The sequence below is a fragment of the Alosa pseudoharengus genome, unplaced genomic scaffold (genome assembly GCF_046254945.1).
Source record: "Alosa pseudoharengus isolate Yale_2024_CS ecotype anadromous, Long Island Sound unplaced genomic scaffold, YU_APseudo_1.1 YU_APseudo_1.1_scf_6, whole genome shotgun sequence".
Classification (NCBI taxonomy): domain Eukaryota; kingdom Metazoa; phylum Chordata; class Actinopteri; order Clupeiformes; family Clupeidae; genus Alosa; species Alosa pseudoharengus.
In genome coordinates this window covers 39,580,270-39,604,547 of record NW_027468848.1, presented here as the reverse complement: position 1 = coordinate 39,604,547, position 24,278 = coordinate 39,580,270, and the positions used below count along the sequence as shown (strand labels likewise).

General features: G+C 43.7%; 2 protein-coding genes across 7 annotated transcripts in view; one reads left to right on the top strand and one right to left on the bottom strand.

The window, feature by feature from the left end:
* cep120 (centrosomal protein 120) overlaps nt 1-21,822 on the top strand; it is a 42,505-nt gene extending 20,683 nt beyond the window's left edge. For 2 of the 3 annotated variants that reach the window (XM_076271168.1, XM_076271167.1), the window contains exons 16-20: nt 1,119-1,280; nt 9,154-9,276; nt 9,676-9,774; nt 15,624-15,769; nt 16,899-18,460. In XM_076271168.1, coding sequence (XP_076127283.1) covers nt 1,119-1,280; nt 9,154-9,276; nt 9,676-9,774; nt 15,624-15,769; nt 16,899-17,130 — 762 coding nt within the window. In that variant the 3' untranslated portion in view covers nt 17,131-18,460. Of the gene's footprint in view, nt 1-1,118; nt 1,281-9,153; nt 9,277-9,675; nt 9,775-15,623; nt 15,770-16,898; nt 18,461-21,450 lie in introns of those variants that run through there. The other variant, XR_012983724.1, reaches the window with a different exon arrangement.
* Nucleotides 21,823-21,917: 95 nt separating this feature from the next.
* The window catches only part of prdm6 (PR domain containing 6), a 36,702-nt gene continuing 34,341 nt past the window's right edge, over nt 21,918-24,278 (bottom strand). For 3 of the 4 annotated variants that reach the window (XM_076271172.1, XM_076271169.1, XM_076271170.1), the window contains one exon: nt 21,918-23,716. Coding sequence is in view for 2 of the 4 variants with exons in the window: in XM_076271170.1 (XP_076127285.1) it covers nt 23,602-23,716 (115 nt within the window). In the remaining 2 variants the exon portion in view is untranslated. The remainder of the gene's footprint in view (nt 23,717-24,278) is intronic. The other variant, XM_076271171.1, reaches the window with a different exon arrangement.

Below are 24,278 nucleotides of genomic sequence, written 5' to 3'. Positions count from 1 at the left end.
GCCATCAATCATTATGTTAAGCCCGCCTAACGACTCTATACACGATTACTATACTATACTATACTATCTATACTACCTTTCTCCTCCATTCAGGACAAAATCAGCTAATAATTGCTGTATGTAGAAAGAACTAAAAACAAACTAAAGTGATATCTTATCGTAGATACTTCAAAGTAACCACATTTTTCTTTGTTGAATGTTTTATACTTTCGGACCAAATGAAGATGTTCCCTTTTGTGTTTGATAGTGTCAGATTGTCTATCATTTGCTCTATGGCGTCAAGAGGCTAGTTGTGGTAACATCAATATTGTGAAAAGGGGTCAACAAGGTACAGTAAATAGTGGATATGGCAATAACATAGGTTAGGCAAGACCATTATTTAAAGCCTAGCTCTCTTAATAGAAAATATACATGTACAGTAAGTACACATGTATTTGGACAGTCTTTTTTCCAAAAGGAACTTCAGCTGTACTTCAGCTGTCACAAAATGTAGTGAAGTAAAAAGTAAGATATTTGGCCTTGAAATGTACTGGAGTAAAAGTAAAAAGTTTAACAAAATTTAAATACTGAAGTAAAGTACAGATACATGAAAAAGCGACTTAAGTACAGTAATTGAGTAAATGTACTCAAGTAATGTCCACCACTGACACACACACACACACACAGAGAGACACACACACACACAATCACACACACACACACACACACACACACACACACACACACACACACATACACACACACAGAGACACAGACACACAGACACACAGACACACACACACACACACACACACACACACAGAGACACAGACACACACACAGACACACAGCGACACAGACACACACAGACACACAGAGACTCATGGAGGCAAACCCAAGTGTGTGCATGTGATAGTACGTGTTTTTTCACAAGCAGGTTTCTTCATGAGTTTGTGCAAGTGATAAACGCTCTGCTTCATCTGCTCTTGTGTGTTTGTGCAAGTGATAAACGCTCTGCTTCATCTGCTCTTGTGTGTTTGTGCAAGTGATAAACGCTCTGCTTCATCTGCTCTTGTGTGTTTGTGCAAGTGATAAACGCTCTGCTTCATCTGCTCTTGTGTGTTTGTGTGCATGTGCAGACACAGCGGCTGCAGCGTGAGTTGCGGGCAGAGCATGAGTTCTCCGTGCGTGAGCTGCAGGACAGTGGGCGACGGCTGCGTGAGGACTGCACCCACCAGGTGGAGCTAGAGAGGGCAAAGGTCAGACAGCTGGAGGAGGAGAACACGCGGCTGCAGCAGCAGGTAGGCAAGGCGGCATCTCTGCATCTCTGCCCTCGCGCTCAGCACAAGCCCAACTCCCCTCTCCACCCAAGAGTCAGAACTGGGACATGTGGAATCCATTACACAACCCTGTGCTGGTGTAGCTCTACTCACTAGCGATGGTGCTGATGTGGGGCTGTGCTGGTGTAGCTCTACTCACTAGCGATGGTGCTGATGTGGGGCTGTGCTGGAGGCCTCAATTTAGTGGTGGTCTTTCTCAGCGATTCTGGCGTCCCTCATGCTGTGTGACCCCTGGGAGGGAGCTGTGTAGCCTGCTCCTGAGTGTTTCAGATTCTTAAACACAAATCCATCATGAAAGGTGCATGAAATGATGCCTAGTTATTAGTGTTGCACGGTGTATCGATACTAAAAAGGTATCACGATGCCTTCACGCAAAAAACGATACGATTTCCGACGTTTTTAGAATCGATACTTTATTAAAATAATAACGTTCTGCTGCGTCTGTGTGAACTGCTGCTCTCACTGCTCCTTGTACGCATCTAGGAAAGTGGGCGTGTCAAGCAGGCATCTCTGAGTGAGTGAGTGCGCAGCTAACGTCAACATAGTTCTTTGCCGACAGTACTCTGCCTTTGCCTTGTGGATAAAACAAAAGGTGAAGTGAAATCTGGAACTATATGGGATACATCGGGAATAGTGAAGGCAAGCCATCAGGGGGAATAGTGAAGACAAGCAATCAGGTACACAGAGGCCCGTTTGTAAAATATGTTTCAAAGTCATTTATAAGCAGTAGCCTAGGCTACTCATGGCTAAACACCTCGCAGACATATCCCAGCATTTTTAAAGAGTTCAACGACAGGTTAACGAATATGCTATAGAAAACACGACTACATGGTTAGTGCCAAGTTCTTCTCTTCTGCTTTAGTCTAGCATAAGTGAAAAGAGTATGGTTCTCTGGGATAAAGCGAACCTTCCTTTATCAATGAATTTTGACGAGACATAACGAGCTAGGCTAATCATTTTGACGAGACATAACGAGCTGTAGCCTAATCATAGTAGTACAGCGGCTAAGCCCCGGAATCGTTCAGTTTTCGCAGAAAGCATGAAACTTGGCACAGTTATACTACTACCCCTAGTGATCAAAAATTGAAATGGACCCCAACACATAGCGCCCCCTAGTGGCTGCCATCTTGAATTCAAATATGGCTACCATTCTTAATAGAATTGTTGATACAACTTCAAAATTTAACAAGATAAAAAAGTCTTTTAAGTTCTAACACTCAATTTTTAGGGTCAAGGAAGCTATTGACATGATTTCCAAACAAACTTGATGTTGGCCATTTTGAAATCCAATATGGCGGATACCAAATGTGAAAATATAGACCATCTCTATTGTTATTCATGATAGAAATATCATTCAAAAATAATTTTAAAGTTTGAACAGTCATTTTATCACATGACAACCTGAATAATATACGAGGCATCAAGTATAATCTGGTAAGATTCCAATATGGCCACTATGTGTAAGTATATAAGACAATTATTCTATATCTTGGTTAATTGAAGTAACTACCTACATCATCAATAAATTCTTATTCTACCTTCTTCTCTTTCTGAGCAAACCTTAACTCTTACTATACACTGCTCAAAAAAATTATACACTTTAAAAAATAAAACACATCAGATCTCAATGGGGGAAAAACATCATGCTGGATATCTACATTACATTTGGCTGACGCATTTTTAGCCAAAGCGACTTACAACCTGGTAAACAGTTTAACACTTTTAAAACAATTCTCTCAACAATTCTAGAACAATTTCAAACAATTCAAAAAGGTAGAGTACAATAGGGAAAAGTGCATCAGTGAGTGCTGTTTTTATACAGTCAAGTCAGGTGGTAAGTGCTAGAATTAGCTAGTTGTAAGTAGTGCTACGAGAGGAGATATTCTCTGAAGAGCTGGGTCTTCAGGAGTTTTTTGAAGATGGAGAGAGATGTCCCTGCTCTAGTAGGAACTGGTAGCGCGTTCTACCAACGAGGAATAACAGATGAACAAAGTTTGGATTGACCTGAGCGTACCGGTGGCAGAGCTAGACGATGTTTGTCTAAAGAGCGCAATGGTCGGGGGGTAGCATATATGCCTTTATGAGGGCATTCGAGTAGGTGGGAGCAGTAGGTTTAGCTGGGAGGACCAGCAGTTTGTTTTTTGAGAGGTTTAGCTGGAGGTGGTGTGCCTTCATCCATGAAGATATGTCTGAGAGGCAATCCGAGGTCCGTGCCGAGACCAAGGGGTCATCAGGTGGAACAGATAAAGCTATGTGTCATCTGCATAACAGTGGTATGAGAAGCTGTGCGAATAAATAATCTGTCCCAAAGAAGTGGTGTGGATAGCAAAGAGAAGGGGGCCCAGTAGTGAGCCCTGGGAGACCCCTGTGGTGGGATGGTGAGGTGCGGACAGCTCTCCAAGCCATGATACGTTAAACGAGCATCCTGTGAGGTAGGATTCAAACTGATATGGACTGGGTAATATGTTAGGAACAAAAGGATGGCACTTCGTTATTTGGGAATGAAAATTATAAATCCACAGAGGACTGAATTAAAGACCCCCGAAAATCTAAGTGGAAAAAATGACGTGGCAACCTAGTCCATTTTGCTTGAATTTCAGCGCAGCAACTCATGATGGTACTCAGTAGTTCGTATGGCCCCGACATGCTTGATGGCATTGGGGCATGCTCTTAATGAAACAGCAGATGGTGTCCTGGGGTATCTGATCCCAGATGTGGACATGGCCATCACTGAGCTCCTTGACAGTCAGTGTTGCAACCTGGCGGTGTTGGATGGACCAAAATATAATGTCCCAGAGGTGTTCAATCGGATTTAAGTCAGGGGAGTGTGGGGGGACAGTCAATGGTATCAATGCCTTCATCCTCCAGGAACTGCCTCCACATTCTCGCTACATGTGTCCAGCCATTGTTGTGCACCAGGAGGAACCCAGAAGTTTTCATCCTGATGCCTAAGAGCAGTGAGGGTGCAGTTGTCTTGCCCGTAGAGGTGTATGCATCCTTCCAAGGATATCCCTCCTCAGACCATCACTGGCCAACCACCAAACCAGTCATGCTGAATGATGTTGCAGGCAGCATTACATTCTCCAAGACATCTTTAGACCTCACATGTGCTCAGGGTGAACCTGGTCTCATTTGTGAAAAGCACAGGGCGTCAATGGCGAAACTGCCAATTTTGTATTCTATGGCAAATGCCAATTGAGCTGCACGGTGCTGGGCAGTGAGCATAGGTCCTTCCAGAGGCCATCGGGCCCTCAGGCCACCTTCATGAAGTCTGACAGTGTGGTCAGAGACATTCACACCAGCGGCCAGGAGGAGGTCATTTTGTAGGGCTCTGGCAGGGCTCCCACTGTTTGTTGTTGCACAAAGGAGCAGATACTGGTCCTGCTGCTGGGTTAAGGACCCTCTACCATCCTGCCCAGCTCTTCTAGAGCAACTGTCTCCTGGAATCTCCAACATGCTCTTGAGACTGCGCTGGGAGACACAGCAATCCTTCTAGCAATGGAACGTTTTGGTGTGCCATTCTGGAGGAGTTGGACTACCTGTGCAATGTTTGTAGTTTCCAGGTACTGGCTTATGCTACCAGTAGTGACACTGACCCTAGCCAAATGTGAAACTACTGAAAAATCAGTCACAGAGGATAAAGATGGAAAAAGTATAATTTGCCACCATTCCTGTTTTTACAGACCTATCTCCCTTCCTTTCTTGTCATAGTTTTTGGAGAAAGTGGTCTTCAAGCAAGTCTTGGACTTAACTATATCAGAACAACCTCAACTTTACCTGTATTGAGCTTTTGGTGTTTCCACCACAAAGCACACCCAAGGACTGGGCGCTGAACGCACTAGCCAGTGTCCTAAAAGTGCTGGTTCACTGACTAGCATGAGCCCTAATGTGTCAGGAGGGAGCTAAACTCATAAGGTATTACATATTTAAATTAGCTTCATTGACAGGCATAATCATTTTATGGGATGCAAAATGTTAAACTACAATAAAACAAAATGGACCTTTTCAAACAATCACTATAATCCTTAAATTAGCATATGCTAATTGGCCCCACCCACCTCAATTGAATTAGGCTAACAGTAGGATGTGTTGGACTGGGTTATATACTAATTTATCTAACTATGACTGGGTGTATGTACTAATTTATCTAACTCTAGGATAGAAGACAAAATAGCTAATTTCCAAAAAGGAAGCATGTTTCTTAAAGAGATGCTAGCATCCATGGGTTTTAGCCTCCTTGCTAGCATGCCAGCCTCTAGGGGGCAAATTAGAAGGATTGAGTCCAGGCAAGTGCAGGGTTTAGTCACACAGTCAAAACTTCACACATAGCCTAAACGCACCCCAGTTTTTGACTCAGAATGTTTGTCAGAATGTATGGCTACTTCTTTAAAATCCAACATGTCTGCCATTATTTAGGCATGATTGTCTCATTCTATATTTCATAATGCTGAAAGATGACTATAGATGTCATATTAGGTGTTAAAAGCAGCATAGCAATATAAATGTAGAAAAAAAGGGCATATTTTAGTGGCCAAATTTGAAGTCAAGATAGGGGCCACTAGGGGGCGCTATGTGTTGGGGTCCATTTCAATTTTTGATCACTAGGGGTAGTACTATAACTGTACCAAGTTTCGTGCTTTCTGCAAAAACTGAACGATTCAGGTAAAAATCTGGCCTTAGCCGCTGTACTATAGGGTGCTAACGTGATGAAAGCGCAATGTTCACGTCAGAATATCATTACCATAACTTGTAAACAATCTATTTCATGTTCGGTCAGTACTAATTTGTCATGGCATGTAGACTGCAATTTGTTCAATAATTATTGCCCAGATGTTGGATAGGCTACCCGAAATGCGCTAATTAAAGCCCACAGCATATTACCACCAAAGCGTGTTGAGTCCTGATAACAATAGCGGCTTATTGTTACGTGGTAGAAAATCATGTTATCAAAGAAATAGACGTAATGTAGGAATGCACACAGATATATTGCGACAGGTAATGGTGTAGGCCTATCTGACGAAGACCTGAGTGGTTGGAACGTCGTACTTGTACACTGGGCGCAAAGAAGACTATCTTCACATTTTTCCCTTTGCAACTCTCAAAGAAATCCCATGAACACGGGAAGGCCTAGGGTAGCCTATACTGTACATCAGATGGCCTAAAGATTAGGCCCCTCTGCATAGCATTCAGTGATTTGCATGCAGTAATTTCAACACTGACCTTGATCTAGCCTATTTTGGCTATTTAAAGCTACTTTATTGCCAAAACACAATGTAAATGAACTATAACGAACAATAAAGGACTTAATCACACAAAGTAGGCCTACTATTTTACTGACTATAAAAAAAATAATTATTATGTAGGAAGTTTAGAATTTTAGAACCCAGAATTGACCTGCACACTACAAAAGTGCACTGAATTCAACACAAATGACCCAATACACTTGGAGGAGGTATGAGTCCTTTCTTTTCCAGATATCTTAGGATTTCACCATAGTATCGTTTCAGTATCGAGCATCGTGATATTTATGGCAGGTATCGTATCGAAGTCATAATTTTGGTATCGTGACAACACTACTAGTTATGTAGCCTAGCTGGTGTTACGGTCTATTTAACTTGGATATTATTGTAGGAAGAGGTAGAAACACTCAGGGTGCCAGATGCAGCCATTTAACTTTGCCATCCATTTGTTTATCTTAACACCCAGCTATCGCCAACTTGATGGCTGTGCCATAAATTATTGATCTGTTTTAGTCACTATATTCAGGGGTGTGATTTTTCCGTTTTTAAACGGAATTCAGTTTTTTTCGACCTGAAAATGAGACCCATTCGTATAGATCAGCTGAGTTTTTTTTTTTTTTTTTGGGGGGGGGTGCTCTGTCGGTCAGAGGTAGGCTATATTTCTGTATAACACAGACCATTGTTATGTAGGCCATAACAGGCCACTGACAATGACGATGGGTCTTCACATCTTTCCGAATATCACGTTGCAAGTAGCCTAGTCCGTTTACTAGTGGATTTCAAGTAGGGTTGATCAGCTGCGTTCTGAAGAATGCTTGATTCAAGTTCAGTGTGTGTGGCGAACTAGTTTCTCAGCAGAAGCCATGAAACGGTAAAGGTCAACAAATTGATTTAAAAAGACATCATGTATGAAGTTGTTTTTTTCTCGTTTTGGCTTTGCATCGGGTTCGCTGTCAGGATTTTCCGATAATGAATCTCGTGATGCTGATATTGAATTTTAATTTCTGCGTGTTACAGGTTTTCAAAGTTTTAACCAATCCGTGCTACGTATATTTTTCTTTTTTTTCCTTTGCCAATCACACCCCTGTATATTAGACATCTTTTCTGGCAGTGCTGACAGTCTCTTGTTACACAGAGGTTCACTTTCACTATACCACAACACACTGTTTCATGTGGAAATGACACCCAGAGTTGTGAGTGATGTCCAAGTAGGAAAATGGCAATCCTTTATTGATTATGATTTTGAAAAAATCTGGCCTTGTTGTTTTCATATGTAAAAGAGAGAAGACTGGCTGATCGTCTCTGAGTGTCTATGCTATTTCTTTTGTCAGACTCTCTTATGATTGTCACATTATCTTGATTGTCACATTATCTTCCTTTTTCAGTCACTTTAATAGTATGCAGTATTGTTGCCTTCTTTCTTCTTTCTTTTTCATCTGTTTCTTTTCAAGGAGTGTTTTGTTTCTGCTGGGAGGGGGAGGGGATGAGAGTGGACATGCTTTGTGTCTGGTTGTAGGCAGCATGTGTCTTATGTGCAGACAGCCCACCTGCTGAAATACTTCTGTTTGCCATCTCATTCTCCCAGCATGCATCTGGTCTGTGCTTGAGCTGGCAGTAACAAATCAAGCAAAGTCAGTTTCTGACCACCACAAAACGCAAACTGAGTCACAACTCATACACACACACATATACACATAAAGACAGACACACACACACACACACACACACACACACACACAGAGCTCACATAACACATTCTGCTACACAGGCTTCTATGTCTCTTCTCACCCATGTCAAGAAAGTGTAAACATACATTTGTTCAGTGGCGGCAAAAACACCAGAACCAGTTTATCAAGCCAGAAATCCTCCCACTGCCTGACACACACACACACACACACACACACACACACACACACACACACACACACACACACACACACACACACACACACACACACACACACACACACACACACACACACACACACACACACACACACACACACACACACACACACACACACACACACACACACACACTCCCCTCTGCTGGCTCTTCTGGCAGGATAGCAGGCATTTTATGTGTGAAGGTTTTCTGTGGAGTCTGTTTCCTGTCAAGAGAAAAAGACAGGAGAAACAGAGGGTGAACATTGTTTTTTTCCTTCCTCATTTGTAACACAATTACCACAGAGTCTGAAACTTCACTCTGTGTCTGTGTGTGTGTGTATGTGGATTGAAACTTTCCTGTGTCTGTGTGTGTGGACAGATGGTGTATGTTTGTACTTGCTCAACAACCCTCACCCTGGACATTTCTTTTTTTTATGCATAATCTGTTTTGTCATTGATTGACAGTGCTTCAAAAGAATAACATATCAATAGCTAAAGTGGTGCCTAATTTGGTAACAGATGTAAGCATTTTACAATGTGTGAACTCACTGTGTTGTCTGTCACAGAGGCTGTTGTGTAGCCATGTACAGACAGGTTTGCTGTTGTGTTGCCGGAACCTGTGACAGGAGGGAGATTGTGCTGTGAATGGAAGCAGTCCTCCCAAAGGTTAGGCCTGTCTCACTGCTTTCTCTCCTCCTGCCTCTCAGCTACTGGACGCCGACAGCAAATACAAACTCCTGGAGAAAGAATTCCAGCTGTTCCGCGAGCAACAACATACCCGGCCCGAGGTCCGCCTGCAGTCGGAGATTAACCTGCTCCGGTTAGAGAAGGTGAGGAGGTGTCTGCATTCATGCAGGCGGTAATGTAACATTGGAGGAGCCTTTTGAACATGTAAACATTACCACATTCATTAAAGTATCGTTCTGTTTCTCCAGCGTTTTGTGGTGTTAATTGTAAGAATATTGGCTTAGGAAAGGGGTAAAGATAGCCTACATGAATGTGATTTCCTTTAACATTTTAGCATCATTGTCACACATTTTGTTTACAATTTTTTTTTTTTTTTTTTCAAAAATAGAACAGGCTTTAAACATTAAAAATTCAATATAATTAAGGTAAACAAATGACTATGCAGATATGTATGTTTTTTTAAATATTTTGCGAGGTCAAAAAGTAGCATTAAAGCAGTGTGCAGAATCTAGCCCATGTGCTCATGTGTTGTGCCCCTGCAGGTGGAACTGGAGCGCAAGCTGGAGACCAGCACCAAGTCCAAGCTGCACTACAAGCAGCAGTGGGGGCGTGCGCTGAAGGAGCTGGCCAGGTTTAAACAGGTAGCGCAGCCTTCACAGCCTGACCCCACACCTGCTCAGTGACCCCACACCTGCTCAGTGCCATGGGCCTTCACAGCCTGACCCCACACCTGCTCAGTGCCATGGGCCTTCACCTATGCCTGGCCTTCACACCTGCCTGATGCCTGTATGTGATGTAGTGTTAGACATGGGAGAGACAAGTGAAAGAAGTGAGATTCGGAGTCTTTAGTTGGTCCAATCTCTGCTAGTGGACACAACAAGCCAAACTGGCCTGACGTTCTTCCTTGCTTCACCACTAACTGGAGGCTAAAGACTTCAGCTTTTGACCCATGTCCTTCCTGTGATAGTTGTGTACCCAAAAAGAGTTGACGGTTAGGCAACGCCTCTACTCGTTCCCAGGAAAAGATTCAGTGCTTCTCTTCCCCGTAGTCCTCGCACACAGAGACGCTAATGGACAACTGACATGTAAGCAGAGCCAAACACATCGCTCTGTATCAGTCAGAGCAAAAAAACAGTGAACCGTCAAACAAGCAAATTAGCAATTACCATTGTTTGTCCACAGCAAACAGTCATAGAGCAGAAGTGTGTGTGTGTGTGTGTGTGTGTGTGTGTGTGTGTGTGTGTGTGTGTGTGTGTGTGTGTGTGTGTGTGTGTGTGTGTGTGTGTGTGTGTGTGTGTGTGTGTGTGTGTGTGTGTGCTATGCAAAAGCCTCTGATCTGTGGCAGGCAGGGGCAGCACGGTTGCATCTTGTGCCAGCTGAGTGTCTTTGGCCGTCTCTGTGGTCTCGGCGGAGGCCGTTGGGCACTCGGGGCCCAGATTGGGCTGGTGTGCACACGCACGCACGCACACAAGGAGGCTTCGCCAGTGAACCCTCCGACGAGCTCCCAGCAGTGTAAACACAGCTCACGCTAACAGCTTATCAGGCCTCACTAATAACTGTTACGGACAAGAACCAGCTGGAAAATCTGAGCCTCTCTCTTTTTTTCTCCCTTTTCACTCCTCCTCCTCCCCTTCCCTTTCTTTTCTAAGTGCCAGATATGTGTTAAGAAAACACAAGTTGATTTATGTTGCACTAAGGGGCTTCATGGCGTAATATGAAATGGGATCATAAATCATGTTTGTATTATAGTAAGCATTAGCCAGGCTTTGGCCATCTCCATCTCGCCCTCCTTCACTAGGATGGACATGGCCGCTGGACATCAGTGAGTTGGCCAGAATTCTGAGGGACCAGAACGAATAGAATCCATTTTTGCCTCGTGTCTGCTCGCATTGTCTGCTGCAACACAAGCGTTAGTGTTTCCATATTCACCTGCGTAATGTATGCCTGCCTGGAGGTTGTAAAGGAGTGGGCAGGCCAGCTGTAAGCCCTGCTTGAACTCATTTGACTCATCTGACTCTGCAGAGGTCCTCATGGTAACACTATCCATGATGTGGCGCCGCAGGTCACCTGACATTAGGGCTGGGAGATCCAATTAATGCAACAGGCCATATCCACAATCCACCAGCATGAAATGGCTCCACTAACTAAGACATCATTAAAGGATAGACCCCAGGAAGAATAGCTGCTGCTTTGCAAAAGCTAATGGGGATCTAAATCAAAAACAAAAAAGGAAAGGAAATCATGATTGTCAGATTGGTCGACTATTGTTTCTGTTTGTCTGTATTGCATCTCACAGACATTAGATTTTGAAGATGAGGAAAACACCAATGCTGCCTTTCCGCTTTGGGGGAAAATGCTGGTGTTTGAGGAAAATCTGTAGCCCTTAGTCCATGGGCCACACAGCCTCAGTTCAATACTGTTATGGAACAGGGCAAAATTGGAGCTGCATTTTCAAAAGCTAGTTATCTGCAAATACCTCACAATCCTGTGAAAATAGCAAGGACACTGTTCTAGCACATGCATTGCATTTTTAAGCCCTTATTATGAGTCTCTGGCATTGACGTCTGTTTCTGAAGACACAGTATTCTAATAACTTGTGAGAATTGAAGACCAAAGCTATTGGCTGCTATTCAATAGGAATAGGCTCATACTGGCCCTTCATACATTGGGAAACAGTCGTTAGTGTTGCCGTGTGTGAGGCTGGACCGGGACCACGCCCCAGATGGCCCCAGTTGGCCTGGGGAATGGGGCACTACTAGCCTAGAAATCTAGACGCAAATTACATTTGCTGCCAGGGCTAGTCTAGCAACTCTCCGTTGACTTGTGAGCTCTAGAAATCGAAACTAAATCTGGCATTGAAATCGTGTATAGAGTCGTTTGTTGGGCTTAACATAATGATTGATGGCAGAATTGTAACGGTTTGGCTTGAATTCCCTGCTACTTGAAAACAAATATCCTATTGCGTCCTATTGCGTGCAGAGGGAATTTGAAAGACAACTGATTATCCCGACCCTCGGACTGAGCACTGCGAACGGTGAGTGCCCAGACCCTACATTATAATGTGGGTCTGGCTCGCCAGGCTAGGGCACTACAGTAAAACGGGGAAAATGGACAGATGCCGTTGGTCAAGGGGATACACAAATCGAAGCAAATCTATGGTTAAATCAAGGCTTGCCAGAGAACAAGGACCGTTTCATTAATTAATTATTCATTCAAATTGTTGCATCAAATTGTTGCAAAGCACTGTATCACTTTAACTTGCAAACACACGCACACCACACACAAATAGTTTGTGTTTGAGTTTATCCCACATTCCTTGCTGAACCTTATCTGTAGGTAGATTTATGTCAGGCCATCTGAGGCTTCATTTTCTCTTTAAAAAAAGTTACATGACTGTATTCCATCTGCGCCCCCTTCTCATTTACACACACACACACACCTACACCTCTTTGGTGTTGTCCTTGTGTGCCAGGCTTTGTGGCCTGGGAAAGTCAGAGTGCTGTATGGAAGCATATGAGTAGCTTTATTCAAATTAGAATGCAATCTGCAATATGCAATTCAAAAAGACATTACATTATGCAATTGACAATTCATTATACAATTTAATATTGCAATTTACAATAATATCCAACAAATTGTATTTTAATCTGCAAAGTGACAATGAAATCCTAAAATCAATTCCAATAATTTTGGTTAAAAAATAGAATAAACATGGATTGAATTGCATTCCATTTTGCCATGGTACTTCAGTCTCAAAATTCAAATGGCAATTAATTTTGCATTTCAATTTTCAATATTCAGTTTCATCATTTAACTGTCAATTCGTTTTGCAATTTAATATTTAAAGTGCAATGTAGGATTGCATTTTAACAACATATTTGGCAAAACTGTCAATGCCAGCCTGAAAAGATTTTGGATTATTTTGGGCAAAACGTTTTGCCATCGTTTTGAGGCATTTTATTTAAATGGGAAAGAAATAGCGCCCCCAGTTAGCGCTTATAGTGCGTGCCTACAGTGTAACAGAATGTAGCGCTACAGCGATTACAACCTTAGCCTCGTTTTCGCTTCAGAACGTTAAAGTGAGACATGGGCGAATGGAGGAGTTTTCAGCTGCACTAAGGTCTCTGGCTGATTATGTAGAACACCACCGTGTCAACGAGTCTGACTCAATGGACAGATTACTGAAAATGGACGACAGAGTGGGCTATCTAGCCCTACGTGTCCGATTTGATGTCAACCTGGTCCGTTCAAAGATTTCTGAGGCCTTACAGCTAATGGCCGCTAGCCGGTGGGGAGACCTTCTGTGGATACCATGGGAGGGAATAGAGGGTTACCTCTCCTATTAGGGAGATCGCGGAGCTCTTTGGAGTTCACAGGACAAGTAGGGCTAGATTGCCCACTCTGTCGTCCATTGTCGTTAGTTAGGCTAAAACTCACAGCCTTTCCTTGCCCTGCTCTCACACACACACACACACACACACACACACACACACACACACACACACACACACACACACACAACGGAGACTCCCCTCCGTGGTCTGGCTAGCCTCATAAGCGGACCGGGGGGTGAGGTCGCTCCGGGACCACGTTTGGCCAAATCTATCTCGCTGAATTGTTGTATGCCCCCTCTGTCACTGTACTCTACAGCCGGGTCTGTCGGCCAGAGACTGCAAACTCCTCCATTGCAAACGCTAACTGGGTAAGAAGCATAGGGTAAGAAGACGTAAACACGGAAGTGACGTAGCCTAATTCCCGCCTTGACGAGTGACTTGACAGATTGCAATGCGTTTGGCAGATTGAATGGTCATTTGAATTTTGCAACACAAAGAGCGTGACCAAAGTGCAATGCAATCACGGGGGGCGCTATTTCTTTTCCATTTGAATAAAATGCCTCAAAACGATTGCAAAACCCAAAATAATCCAAAATCTTTTCAGGCTGGCATTGACAGTTTTGCCAAATATGTTGTTAAAATGCAATACTACATTGCACTTTAAATATTAAATTGCAAAACGAATTGACAGTTAAATGATGAAACTGAATATTGAAAATTGAAATGCAAAATTAATTGCCATTTGAATTTTGAGACTGAAGTACCATGGCAAAATGGAATGCAATTCAATCCATGTTTATTCAATTTTTTAACCAACATTATTGGAATTGATTTTAGGATTTCATTGTCACTTTGCAGATTAAAATACAATTTGTTGGATATTATTGCAAATTGCAATATTAAATTGCATAATGAATTGTCAATTGCATAATGTAATGTCTTTTTGAATTGCATATTGCAGATTGCATTCTCATTTGAATAAAGCTACTCATATGCTTCCATAGTGCTGAGGCCCCCCAGGTGGCTGTCCTAGCTGTCAGCTCCTCTCCTCTCCCCTCCAGAAAACTGCACTTGAGCTGTGCTGGCAGCCCCTGCTCTCCTCCATCCCCTCTCCCTGACCGCTCCCTGACCCCTCGCTGGGCGCGGGCCATGAGAACACAGGTCAGCCACTGGTCACTGCATCTCAGCGGAATCCCCCCACCCCACCCTTCATAAATAACCCAGGAGTGAAGAGGGGGGAAGTGTGTATACACACACACACACACACACACACACACACACACACACACACACACACACACACACAGACTCATGCCACAGGGCTGGCTGCCATTACTGAAAATAGCCATGGAGGTTGCTGGAGATGCCACACACCTTGTCTGGGGTTCCCATTGTGGGCTGTGTCTCTGGAAGCGCTTAGATGCGGAGCGCTGGAGGGCAGCTAGTGTGGGCAGCCCCGCTCCCCCTCGGGAGGCCCTGCTGATTCGGCGCGGCATTCTCACTCTGTTGCATGTTTGGCCCTGTGCACCGGCCGGAGAGACGTTTCGAGGGAAAGCCTGTTTTTCTTGCAATTAGGGTGCAGTGAAAAGCCCTCATTGGCCCCTAATGTTCACCAAAAACACAATTAGACTCAATTACACACTAACCTCTCAACCCTCTCTGGCTGCGAGCGGTCCAGTTGGAGCTGGCCGGCCATTCTCACACATTCGCACTGCCCAAACTCCCCCTGCTCCACGACTCACACTTTCTCATCCCGCTCTTTCATTCTCTTTGTCCTCAAGGCTAGATCTCCACAGAGGAGGGCTTTTTCTGGCTCTGGCCGTTCCTCACCTACTCAAGAGTTTGTTTGCTTCGATACCAATGGGAGAGTAAATAGTTACAATGCTCCCATCACCTCCCAATGGTCCTTCTGGTCCAGGGGTTTTAAACTAATTTTGGCATCCTCTTTGCCACCATACAACAGTGAATACACTGCACACACTACAACAGTGAACTAATATACTGTGTGTGTGTGTGTGTGTGTGTGTGCGTGTGTGTGCGTGCGTGCGTGCGTGCGTGTGTGTGTGTGTGTGCGTGCGTGTGTGCGTGTGCGTGCGTGCATGCGTGCGTGTGTGTGCGTGTGTGTGTGTGTGTGCGTGCGTGTGTGTGTGTGCTAGAGGGAGCAGGAGAACGCCATGTCTCGGCTGAAGAAGCAGCAGCAGGAGCTGGAGCACATGCGCCTGCGCTACCTGGCAGCGGAGGAGAAAGAAGCGGTCAAGACGGAGAAGAGCGAGCTGGAGGACATCAGAAACCAACTCAACAAGTAGGCGTCCCTTACCAAGCCACAGTACACAGCTCAGTTGCGCTGGACACACGTCCCTTACCAAGCCACAGTACACAGCTCTGCTGCACTGCAATGTCGTGTGTATATGATAGTGCTGTTGAGTATCCTACATTGAGTTAGCAGTGAGTTCCTCTCTTTTGCCTGCCTGACGGACTCTCTGCATCTCTGGAGACTTCCATGATCCATTCGGTTGCCTGCAGGCTCACAGAAACAGCTGTGCACATTCCAGCTGACCCTCTGAGCACAGACAGGATCTGTGGAGTCATTAGTCACCAGGCAGTGAGACTGGGCTTGATTTTTCTTTTTTAATGTTCTTTCCGTTTGGAAGTGTTTGGGAGTATGTCACTAGTGGTTTCCTGCCTTTAAAGTGCGGGATGTCTCTCCTCATTGGACTGTTGGTGCTCACTGACTCCCACACATTGTTATGTGTATGTTACATAGGAACCCTAATCATATTCAGCATACATTTCCTGGGTGCTCTGATCCAAGGGGTTACACTGACCGCAAATCCTTTAGTGTTTAATGCAACAGCAGGGGCTCCTCCTTGTGCCTCTTCTCCAGGTGAGGCAGTAAGGGAAACCCAGACAGAGTACAGAGTATGTGATGGTTTCAGCAGTGTAAACTTGGAAGACGATGTCTGAAATATTGAATGAAGCTCACAAATGGATGTGTTTAAGATGTGGAGCAAAGGTAGTTCTTTGCCATTTGCCCGAATTTGACATGCGAGTTCCCATGGATGCTGGTAGGGTAATAACACTGCAGCTCCAAACTTCATAAAGTGCATTCTAAAGGCCTATTCACACCAAGAATGATAACGATAACTATATAACGATAAAAGCGTTCACACTGAGCAACGATAAACAAAGTCTTTCCTTGTGTTAATGAATATTCATGTCGCTATCGTTATAGTTTATGTGTGAACTTCGTCATTCATATTAACAAGAACGATATTTATTTATAGTTATCGTTATCGTTCTTGGTGTGAATGGGCCTTAAGGGAGAGTAGCTGTGTTTGAGATGATGGATGCACATGCTTCCCTCCTGTGAAGGTAGCTGTGGTAAATGAGTGTGTGATGTCGCGTGAGGCTCATGCGTGTGTTTTCCGCAGGCTGAAGCAGCAGGAGGTGAAGCAGCCGTGGGGTGACCCTGTGGGGGGGTCAGCAGGCGAGAGTGTGGATGACCACCTGAGTCGACTCTTAGAGGAGAGGGACACTCTGTTGCGCACGGGCGTCTACACACACGAGGACCGCATCATCAGCGAGCTCAACCGGCAGATCCAGGAGGCCATGGCCCAGAGACCGCCGTCCACCACAGACCGAACTCACAGACCCACCCACTGAGAGCCAGATACTACTCACCCCTGGCCACCTGCAATCTCTAATAAGGGACATTGATGGTGGCCAATCAGAGGCCTTCATGAAGTGAATACCCAATCAGACATAGCCTGCCCTGACTGCTGCAACCTTCGGTCCTCCTGTGGTCACAGTGGCAGGCTGGGACTATTTGAATTGATATCTGTGATTGATTGTCGCAACACAAGAATCCTTTTCCATGGAAGGTGTGTATGTTTACAGACATAGTTGTGTCTTTTGTATATTTATGTGTGTATCTGTTGACACTTTTAGACCATTTGTTACTTTTTTTTTAATGAAATGAGTCATAAAAGTCCCACATCTGTGTACTACGGAGAACTGCTACAATCTCTTGACTTTATTTCATCACCTGATGTGCATCAGCCCAATGAGAGCGTAGGGATCTCCTGTGAGGCCTGGAAGGTTTCTCAAGAGTGTAGTGGTGGTGAGGGCCACTAGGGGGCGGTAGCATCTCAGCTTATGTGATATCATATTTGCATTACGCCAGATCACTGTTTATTTATTTCCTTTTTTAGGAAGATGATTTAATCCAATAAATGGTTTTGTTTTTGCCTATCTGCATTGTCAGTTATAAACAGAGCATCCCATTATCACAAATGGATAACTGTCCTGAAACACATGACTTTCCACTTTTATAGTACTTTAAATAAGTCAATCTAGGAGAGCTTTTGACAAAAATAATTAAAATAGCATATCATTATTATCGTAATAATTTTTAGAAGAGCCATTTTTGCAGGCAAATTCTAATCCCTAAACATCGCTAGACATATTTTAAAGGTACACTATGCAGGTTTTTTAGCTTAATATGCAAGTTTTTTAGCCTAATTTACCTTCATTTAACAGCTTCAGAGTCATTGGAATGGTTATATGACTTTTTTTGGGTTGAATGGTGGCCGTCTCGCTTCCCCCTAGTGCCTGTGAGCGGAAAAACCACCCTTGCAACTGTGGGGCCGGCGGCCTCAGTGGCAGGAAGTATAACGAGTGTAACGAATTGCTTTACTGCATTCAAATACACATACACGCCAGGCACCGGCTAGAAAAAGGTAGCGATGGAGTTTCTCAGACATTCGTCATGACAGAGCCAGCGAAAAAGAAGCAAAAACCGAGAAAACAGTAAGAAAATTGCCAATACTGCATAGTTTACCTTTAAAGCAGTTCACTTATAGCTGTGAGTCATTCAGTGTACATTTAATGTATTCTTGCAACATCTGTAAATTGCAACATGTCTAATCCTCGCCATTCACCCTGTAAGCCCTATAATATACATTATCTGCTGTGCCTGAGCAACTGTGTTGTCACTCATTTTAGGTAACAGAATAACTTTGCCTTTTACATTGTACATTGACATTCTAGGTACATTAACTGACGGGACACTATCATAGGAGACTCGAGCTTGGGCTTACTTTTTCGGCCGCATCGTTTGGTAGGACACCCCATAAATCCTCAGTCTGTGTCCTGCACGCGGCCATCTCTGTCCCTTTATCTCTGCACACTTCATTTTTGCGGCTTTTGGGGAGATCAACCGGTTTGCTCTCTCATGATTAGCCTCATTTGTTTTGGGGGGAATCCCCTACAGACCCTCTCTGTGGATGTCTGAACGAGGTGCCCGGAAACAGATGTCTGTTTGAGCCAGGTGGATCTCTGGACAGCCGGCGAATGTGGCTCATGCACGCACATATAAGAGGCTAATTGATGAATAAATTCCCTGCGTCTCAAGTGGCTGATGCAGCGCTTCGTCAGTCGTCTCTGAACGTCCATTGAACTGCCTGCCTATACCCGCTGAGCATGGGTTTAAGGTGGTGAGGCGGGGTGGGGACGTCCTCAATGGGCCTCTTCCTCACATTAGGCTGCGGCTTGTTTTAGCCGCTGGGGCCTCTTTTCACCAGGCAGCCTGCAGCACTCACGAGGGCAGGCTGTCAGTAACAGCTTACACGACGGATATAAAGGCCCTCCATCAGACCTGTTTACACACGCACTTACCCCAGAAAATGGCCGTGTGATCTATGTCTGTCTAGACAGCTGCAGGCCAACAGGCAGTTTTTTTTCCGATGCTCTCTGTGAGCTTTGTATGCTACCTTTTAGTGTTACGCATGTCAGGCCTCACCGGGCAGCGATAAAGCTGAGAGGCAGCCGGTGTGACAGGCCCATGTGGCCTCTTGAGGCTGAGAGCCTCCCTATGAAGATAAAAAGGCCTGTGGACTGATTGAGATGGGCCATTCATCGGCACACCTTCACAGAGCTCGCCCTGCGCTGTAAAATCTCATGACCCAAGTGTCCATTCAGAACTGTTTGATCTATATCTGTAGCAATTTGGTTACACAAGTGCTTATCACTGTGATAACAGCCCTGGCAAATGCAAACTATGGCTATCGGCTGGTACTTTAAAATAGCCGTAGTAGGTGTTGGCCATTGGTTATTGCCCTGTAGTATATTCCTGCTGAAGCAGCCTTTGGACTAAAAGCAGTGTCTGAAGGGCAGCCAATGGGACTGTGCCAGAGACACCTTAATGGTATGGAAATGTAAACTCTTGAACTCTGACCTTGGATTATAAAGTCGAAGTAATCAAGCAATCAAAGGCATATAACTACTGTCATCAATACAGTACGTCTAGGGTTCCCATGCTTGTCTGTCTTGATCTCAGCTTCTCTACCAGTCGAGACTGTTATTTTAGTTTGATTCCAGAATGTATAAAATGTGAACTTGCTGTAAAATACTAGTCATTTCTCATCAAGAGTCTGAAAAGGAAAATGTGAAATATCCACTTACCGTAACAGCCGTGGGACACATTTGTCAAGTGGATAAGCTGAGCGTAATCGAATACGGTCAGGATGAAATCTGTATTTCTCACGGACTTTTTCTCCCTCCTCATTTAATGTTGCGTAGGGCAGTGTGTTTCCAATTAGCCTCTCTTTCCTGGAGAAGTTAGAAAAACTGCAGATTTATCTGTAATTGCATGTGAAAGTGTGACCTTTGTCTGCTTAGTGTTTTCATGAGCAGGAAATTCCACAAAAAGCATAGCCGTCAGTCTTTGGAAACCCTGGGGCCATTCTCACATGTAGCCTATGTTTTCAAAATAACAGTTTTCATGTGATGGTTTGTTTAGCCTCTGGGCCAAGCAGCATTTCACAGTTCCTTGTTCCCATGGCAAAAATATCTTGATTGATGCCTGAAATGTTAACTATTTGTTTAACAAATTTGCAATATTCCCCAGAGAGTGATGTTAAATCCTTCAAAAACTGGTGGGCCTAACCGTTCTCTGATTGTAAAGGAATACTCAGGTAGCCTAACAGACAACAGGTGCTCCTTGTCCAGCTTGTGACTTATACATTGGGATGGATTTTAATACATTTAATCTACACTAATAATATAAGGTAGGTATAATTATCACCAATAATTGATAGTAAAATTATCTAAACAAAACACTCAGGCTCCTAAAATTCCCCAATGCTTTTAAAGTAAGATGAATAGACCTTGGGAATTTATCGCATTAAGAGTGAAATAACATGTTAATTGTGGTTTATTGTAATGGCGTGCATGTCCCTCAACCCGCCCGGTAACGATCTAATGCACTTCCGGGGGGGGGGGTCATCTTGACCATTGCTTGGAGACTAGATGAAAGATGGAAATAATGAACATGACATTCCTGAATTCACTTTGTGTAGCCACAGTTTTAGGGAAGACTTGACAACCATACACCTGATGTCTGGATTTCTCTTCACTTCTCACATTTAAGACAAATGCACAAGCTTAAAGGAACCGTATGTAAAAATTGTATTTCAATTAATCATAAAATTGCCCTGATATGACACTAGACATTACAAAATCATGTTCATTTCAAATACTTATATCACTGACAACAGTAGTCTGGCCAGGATATTGTCATTTAAAAAGTGAAGTTGCAGCCCTCAACTGATGTTGATGTTGTGTTTTGGCCTAATGCGCCACCCTCCACCTATCTACTAATCACAAAGTCAGTAGTGTTTCGTCATCCGGTTGCCAACTCTACCAGTCAGAGGGGAGGGGAAGGGGATACACCGCTCCACAGTAATTTGAAAGTGATTGTAGTACCCGTTTTGGCCACAATCTTACATACGGTTCCTTTAAGTATTAATTAAAAAAAACAAAAAACTGTTATAACAGGCCAGAGCAGAGGGGCTTAGGAAAAGACATGACATGGTTGCCTAATCATTTAAATAGGCTGCATTTTGTCTAACTGACACAGCACATTATCTTAAAGTCTGAAAGTGAAAATCTTTATTTCATTTTATTCAAACTCTTCTTCCAAAGGAGTGCGGATCAACATGGGAGCAGCTTGAGGTGATTTCGAGGTGGGAAGAAAAGCTAGAGAGGTAGCCTACGCTTGGCTATGCGGGGAGACCAATAAATCAGCTGGCCAGCAGGCGCAGCGTGGTTGCTTCACAATCGCCGGGTCAGATCCATAACCCCGCGACAGCTGACCCGGGGGAGCCGACCTCTCGCTCGCTCTCCCTCACTCAACACACCGGTCAGAGGCGCACCGCTGCCGCCTCCCTGGCCTCCAGAGAGGAGGCTCCAGCTTTGTGGCACCCCACACCTCCCCACCTCCCGCACACATGAAAGAAGACCAAATTCACTGTGGACCGGACCTTGATGCCGCTTTTTTTTCTTTTTTTTTTGTAGATTTTGAAATTCCGATTTTGGTGAATCCTTGGACACCATGGTTTAAACAAAAACCTATGATAATCGACAACAGACTCTTTCGGTTTGCTCTGGTCTCTGTGTTCTCAGCTGATTTTAGCAGTTTTATTGAAAAAAGATACATTTTGAAATCATGCAAACAAGAGTCAGGGAATCCAAGTTAAACATTTTCCAGAAGCTTTTTTGCCCAATACAGCTTAACACATGATTATCATACATATGGCACTGTATTAAATGCATCTGGGTCCAAGCTTAGCTTATGGTCACTAAGCTTTTGTCCTTGAAAAATAAAGTCCACTTGTGCTGGACTTGTGCTGCAAAGGTAGCACAATCATTCATCGGAATACAGGTTCAGAGATGAACCTGATTATTGTGTATTTGTCAACATGTTTTACTGTTGGCCAAAACATTTAAAAATAATCTTTGGTGTTAGTCTTCACTACTTTGGGTTGTGCTTTTATGTTGGCTTCTGACATTTCACAATGATACTTTGTACAGTTTTGTCAATAAAAAAACGATACACATTAGATCATGTGACATTACAAACAATCACAATAGCACTGAAAAAGTGAGTTTGGTTTGTCTCTGAATCAGAGAGAGGGCAGCATGTGCATCAGCAATGCAACATTAAGCCATCCGCAGATCACAACACAACTCAGCCATAGAGAATGAGCTCTCATGTAGGATGCTGAGGTCCAATCTAAGTCTGACATTTACCCTGAAGAGGTTGAAGGCATGGTGGAGTTTTGTTGTAGAAAAATACTGCTTCTCTACCTACAAACAGTTCAGCAACCACATGGACAGTGTTTATAAATATCCCATGTGTTGTCCACTTCTGTTGGGAAGGTCTACACAGCATTCATTTTGTTCTTTACTCTTCTGGACACAAATGCATTTTATTCATATGTTGATAAACTCTGTCTTTTAACATGCCTTTGAATAAGACCTGTGATGTTTTAAGTTTAGAAACATTTTTATTTTTCAACAACAAAATTCACATGCTGTGCCTTGAAAGAGAAACCAGCCCTTCTTATTGTATTTTGTAGTAAGAACTAGCATAATCTGCATTTAAGCAACCATGTCTGCTTATACTTAAATAGTCTCTTCAGCATTACATTTAAGAGCAGGGCCAATCAGAAAACATAAATAACAGATTAAAAAGTGCCAAAAGCATGATATGGGAGAAATATACTATAATTTAGAATGTACATTTTATAAAGGTGGTGTGTGTCATGTTTCCTGTTTTACTCACTGAATGCATTTCTCATTAATTTATTGGTGGAATTAAAGTGTGTCCTTTTAATTCATGCTCCTTTGCCATTGGGCAAAGGTTGTGCATTGTCAGTGTAGAGTTTTTAAGCATCCAATGCTCTACAGTCTCTTTGGTTTTGTAACACTGAGTGTAAGACACCAAGATCAAAAGCAAAGAAACCACTTTTTGCACTGTTTGGATTTTTTACTGTCCAACCTCTTCTTTACAGAGCTGAGAGTCATAAATAAATATTCTGTTCTTCCCCCATTTTGTTTCTCCCAGTATCACCTCCCAATCCCCCTCCTGCCGCCCCAACCCCCCATCCATGTCCAGTCTCCTTATCTTGTGCCAGGATCAATATCTCTTAACATCTTACTTATTTTATTACTGCTTTTGGTTTTCCGTGGGGCTGATTGAGAGTTTCTCAGAGGAAATCTTTGGTTTTGCTTAAGTGTCCGTGACATTTAATCATGATTTTCCTTGCAGTTTAATTCCGGCCAGTCAATCAGCTAATCCACCTCGATTGATTCGCTGCTCTCACTGATGGGCTTGCACTCGTTGGGCATCCGCTGGTGTCTGCTCAGCTGCGTGGCCTGTGTGAAGCTCCGGTCGCAGCGCTCGCACCTGTACACACACACACAGACACACACACAGACACACACACACACACAGAGAGAGAGACAGACAGACAGAGCGTTCAGTGCCTCATCCTCACCTTGCTGCTAATGACAGCTGACACATGAAAGTGGCTAGGATCCTGTAGGGCCAGAGGGGTATAATTGCAGGAGCCCTGTCTGAAGGGGACCTGGGGGGGGTGATGACGGGAGAGGGGCCCAAGTGATGCGTGACACAGGGGTCCTGTCAATAAATGGCAGAGGAAGGGTCCCCCAGGAGGGGGCCTGTCCAGATAAGGGCCACGCATCATTGTCACTTACAATAGATAAAGAACAAAAAGAGATTTTCAGTGGGGGGTTACTATCAAAGGAGAGAATCTCCTTCATGTAATAGCACAGGGAAGGAAAGGAAAGAAAACCTTTGGTATACTCTCTAGTTAAGCTAACAATACATTCAAAGTCATTTTCAAACAACAGGACTTTTAATGTACAGTATTAATGACACTTGTGTGTCAAGGTGTGTTCATTAGGTTACAACACTGTAAACGTCAGGACTGTAGCTATACCCTGTG